The sequence below is a fragment of the Octopus bimaculoides genome, chromosome 6 (assembly GCF_001194135.2).
Source record: "Octopus bimaculoides isolate UCB-OBI-ISO-001 chromosome 6, ASM119413v2, whole genome shotgun sequence".
NCBI lineage: Eukaryota > Metazoa > Mollusca > Cephalopoda > Octopoda > Octopodidae > Octopus > Octopus bimaculoides.
Window position 1 is genome coordinate 29,817,845 of NC_068986.1, and position 4,854 is coordinate 29,822,698.

At 34.9% G+C, this 4,854-nt stretch overlaps 1 protein-coding gene across 1 annotated transcript in view; it reads left to right on the forward strand.

Moving 5' to 3' along the window:
• Positions 1 to 4,854, forward strand: part of LOC106882282 (transducin-like enhancer protein 4) — a 100,251-nt gene that overhangs the window by 40,491 nt on the left and 54,906 nt on the right. The window contains exon 4 of the mRNA XM_052968431.1: positions 2,685 to 2,729. Coding sequence (XP_052824391.1) covers positions 2,685 to 2,729 — 45 coding nt within the window. The remainder of the gene's footprint in view (positions 1 to 2,684; positions 2,730 to 4,854) is intronic.

Genomic DNA, 4,854 nt, shown 5'->3' on the forward strand with positions numbered 1-4,854 from the left:
GAAAACACCTAAAGCTCCACGAGGCTCCGGCAGGGGATGGTGGAAAACCCTGCTGTACTCTTTCACCACAACTTTCTCTCACTCTTACTTCCTGTTTCTGTTGTGCCTGTAATTCAAAGGGTCAGGCTTCTGACACTGTGTCACGCTGAATATCCCTGAGAACTACGTTAAGGGTACACGTGTCTGTGGAGTGCTCAGCCACTTGCATGTTAATTTCACGAGCAGGCTGTTCCGTTGATCAGATCAACTGGAACCCTCGACGTCTTTTTTGACTGCATTGTATAGAATACTTTGTCTAAGGAGTCATTTTAATGCTTATCACAGTATTTTCAATATATGAAATGTCAGTCTGTATTACGGCTGAAATATTGTTATTAATCATCAATAACTTTGGCTTTTCTCTGCTTTTTTTGAGTTAAGTCTCAACTAATTTTAACAGCATCCTTTTTCATGTCTATATAGCTTTTACAGGCATGTTTCCTCCTTATACCACTCACTCACACCACACACTTGTGATACTTAAGTGGCAAATCTGTATGACACTCCTTGTTGATTTAGTAGTCAAAAATTTGGTCGTTCTTTTATATAAGTGCCTCTATAAGATACCAAATGCGGAGTTTTTCAAAAATATAGGCCTGTCTCCTTTTTAAAAATATCCCCCCTCCCCTATATCCCTTTTTGAATTGTAACAAACAAATCACTGTTCATTACATTTTCTGTCCACACTGCCCCTTAAGCCACCGTTGAAATTAACTGTTCTTAGAGAAGAAAAGCTTTGACCTATATTGTAAACTGGTCAGTAACACTTGAAGAGTGAATACACACACTAAATATGGTTGTTATGTATCTGCTTAGTATTTTCGTTACCATTACAACCAGCATTTCTCTACATCCTGTATTTGAAGAGTTCCTGCTTTGAGAGAGAGAAACAGAATGAGTAAGCCTCAACAATCCCTTGATGATTGTAACAATTAACCAAAGGTTTTATGCAACCACTGAACATGTGAGTCAATTGGTTGCGGTTATATTATAGTCTGATAAGTGCTTAGAGCATGAGAAGTATTATTGTCTGGTGGCAGTGGTGGTGGTCGTCATCGTCGTCATCAGTTGAACTGTTCAAGTAAAAAATTAGTTTTGTTTTGTTTCTTATCTTATTTACTTTTAATTTTTTTTCTGTGAACCATTCCCAGAATTATATGGCAATGAAATAAAAACTTTCATTTAGTGGTTGATTAAACTGATATCTTGTGTTCAAGACACCTGATACTAGCTTTGAAAATAATAATCTGCAGCAGCAGTAGTAAGTAGTCCTTAGAGAAATAAAACAAAAAAGAATTCTTAAGAACTGGTACTTAAGCAAAGTGGATCTTGGTCTAGTATATGGCTTAAGTTTAGTGGAATGTTCTTGAGGGTGTATTGGTTTGGGGTTCCTGTCATAAAAAAAAAAAAGCTCCTATTAGAAAGTCATTACTGTGTCTTAATTTCTATTGTGTTGTGCTTCATATCAGGCTATCCTTCTCCATGTCTGAAGAAAAGGATGCTGTTAGCAGTCCCCAGTGATCCTTTTTTAAAACCAGTTCCAAAAGATACAGAAAGAGAATTCCTGCCAGCCCTTAACTAGTACTTGATCAATGTCAGATGAGCCTCAGTGGGATTTAAGCTCAGGATGCAGATAGATAAAGAATACCACTAGGCATTTTATCCAATGCTTTAGCAGCTCTGTCAATTTGTTACCACCCGACTCAAAACTAATCTATGGATTTTACATGTAAAAAACAAGTGTTTGCATACATGCTCATACTTTTTTTTCAGACTATTTCTTTTTTACTCTGTCTACCATAGTAGATTCACATTCATGTATGCATGTTCACAATTTTAGGATAAGGCCAGGTTTTGCTATTTTTCTTATCTTGATATTTGGTAATGTACTCCTAATATAGTGGAATAAGGGCCTAAGAGCTTCTCTCCTGTCTCTCCTATCAAAGAATTTAATCTCAGAACTTGAAAAGTAAAGAATATAAACTAGACCTGCTCCCAACGATCTATGCCACATCCTGTGCACATGCTCTCTTTCTCTCTTTCTCTCTCTCTCTCTCTCTCTCTCTCTCTCTTTCTCTCTCTCTCTCTCTCTCTCTCTCTCTCTAAATAGACAGTTTGTTGACTTATTGTAATCAGTTATTCATCAATGGTTAATAGCCCTGTTAACTTTAGAAATCCAAAAGGATACTGGGGGTTTTGTCATACATGCCTTTCCCCAAGGGTCATAAGTGTCATGCGACAAACATTCTCTCCTGACCCCACTTCACCCCATCCATCACATTGTCAAATTCACTTTTTCCTAAGTTGATAATGTCAATCTTTTGGATCTGTCCTGGTCACAGCCTGCTAGCTACAACCAGCAGAAGATATCTCAGCTGCTCAAAGATTAGTTTTTTGGTTCATTAGAAGCCCTTTTTACATTTATATTTTCACATGCAATAGATAAATTAACAAAAAAGGTTTGCATTATGGGCTCAAAAGTCTATTTCTTGTTTTAAAATTGATTATTTCTAGTTGGCTAGGAAAAACTTAATTTACACTTTATTCTATTATTTTTGGCAATTATCTTTAAATCACTTGTAATTTTATATATTGTAGTAGTAGTATTAGTTGATAATAAATCATAAATTTTCTCTCTTTTGCAGTACTATGAAATGTCATATGGTTTGAATGTTGAAATGCATAAACAGGTAAATATATATTTTTTTTTCTTTTTAGCATTTTGTTTCCTGCTAAATATTGTTTATATTTTTTTAATCTTTTTTATCAGCATTTAATCTTTTGTTTCCCCCCTAATTATCATCCTCCTTCCATTTTCTTAAAAGAAAAAGAGAGAAAAAGGAAATATTGTGACTCATTCACTTTAAGAAACACAAGCTAAGTAATAATGTCCCCCCTTTTTTTTAAAGTTGCCATCCTCAACCTTCCATTTTTTTACAAAAGAAGGTAAACTGTTATTAATTTTAATAATGTGGTAGTTTCTACTAAACAGAAAAGATTGCTTGCTTGTTATTTCTTTTTTTTCTTTTCTTCACAATGAATTCTCCCTACTTTACCTTCCATTAACATTGTGGCATCTATATTTTTATTGGTATTTTAATTATACACTTTTGGGAATTAAAGGCTCTTAGCCTCATTTGTAACAAAAGATTAAAAACACACTAGCAAACAATGTATAAGAAGGCAGTTAGGCTGAAGTAAAGCATAGAATGATATTATATGTAAAAACTGGAGGTGGTTTGATGAAGATGACTCAGGATATATCTTGACATCCCATTGCTCAGTAAGAGAAGAAAGTGGCTGAGGTATTTCTCATGTTAGTGGCACAAGGCTACTAATATTTTAGGAAGAAGTATTGTAACCACAAATTTTTCTATACACATTCCTCAGTATGGTGAGACACTGGTGAGGTTTGAACATAGAATGAAATAGGGCTGAATTAAATATGGTTTTCTTAAATCAGAAATTCTCAGACTGACAAATACCAGCACTGCAAGCCCCCATTCCCAGTCATTTTATAAAAAAAAAAGACCCACTGTAGTCCTAGATGCACTATGCCTCAAGAAAAAAGACTGGATGCTCTTTATTGGAGCACCTTTACTCAGGGAGTCTGTTAGGTCAGCACAGATTTAGGGCTAAACTACTATATCCAGGCAGTCATGCAAACCATTGTCATTGGAGGGTTCATAACTCATGCAAATTAACTATACATATATTTTATTTGCAGTTCCAAACACTAGCTTCAAGATGGATTAATCCCATGCTTTATATGGAATCTAATATCTAAACTTTGATAATTTCACCATCATTTTACACTTGCTTTATATGTTGGCATGATTTGTATTTGTTTGTTCTTGTTGAGTTTTTGCCTCTCCTAGATGGGTCTAAGATCATATCTTGTTCATACATTTCGTTTTTGGTACGGGTTTTATACAGTGTACTGGATGTGGGGTGCATTTTATTGTAGCACTGCTAGATTGGTTGTCTTGCTCCTAACAAGACTGGGTTTTCTCTATGTTGTCTCAGTTTTAAAGCACTGTGTGCTTGAGAGGACGACTAAAAGAGTGAAGTAAAGAGAACCGCTACGAGAGATTGATCGAAGTGAAATTATGACATAGGAAACAGTGATAGGAAGGAAAGGCTAACAGAAGAAAATAATAGACGAGACAGTAATAGCCAGCTCCATATTGGCTATTGAATAGAAAATCAGCATAAGCAGTGTGATGGAGGAATGAACAACATAGCATGATTTTTTTTTTCTTTTTAATTTGATATATATGGGTGAGAATTAATTCCAAAGAATATGGCCATTTAATATTGTTTATATAAAACGGCAGCTATTAATCTGTGTGTGAGTGTGTGTTTGTTTAGTGTGTTTGTTCAAGATATTTTTAAGCTATGGTCAACATTTGTAATGTCTAAGATGTTTTTAAATATATATAAATAGTACTGGAGTTTAATTTTATTACTTTATTGACACAGTTAATTGAAATGTTAGATTGGTTTATAGAGCAATGTGGCCTTTTGATTATAAATTGCACAGCTCTGACATGAAGAGAAGGATCTGTTATGGTGGTGGTGGTGGTGGGCTTTTTCTCTCTCTTTTTTTTTTATTCAGTTGGGTTGCTTTTGAAATTGGTAGTTACTTATTGGAGATCTTGAACTGATGTCATATTTATTGCATACCATCTACATTACACACTCAATATGTTAATGATGAGCACAGTTCATTTATTTTTATTCCATTATCTGGCCAGTGAATCTCTTCCTGTCTCACTCCTTCCTTTTTTTTCTTCCCACATCTGCCCCCCCCCC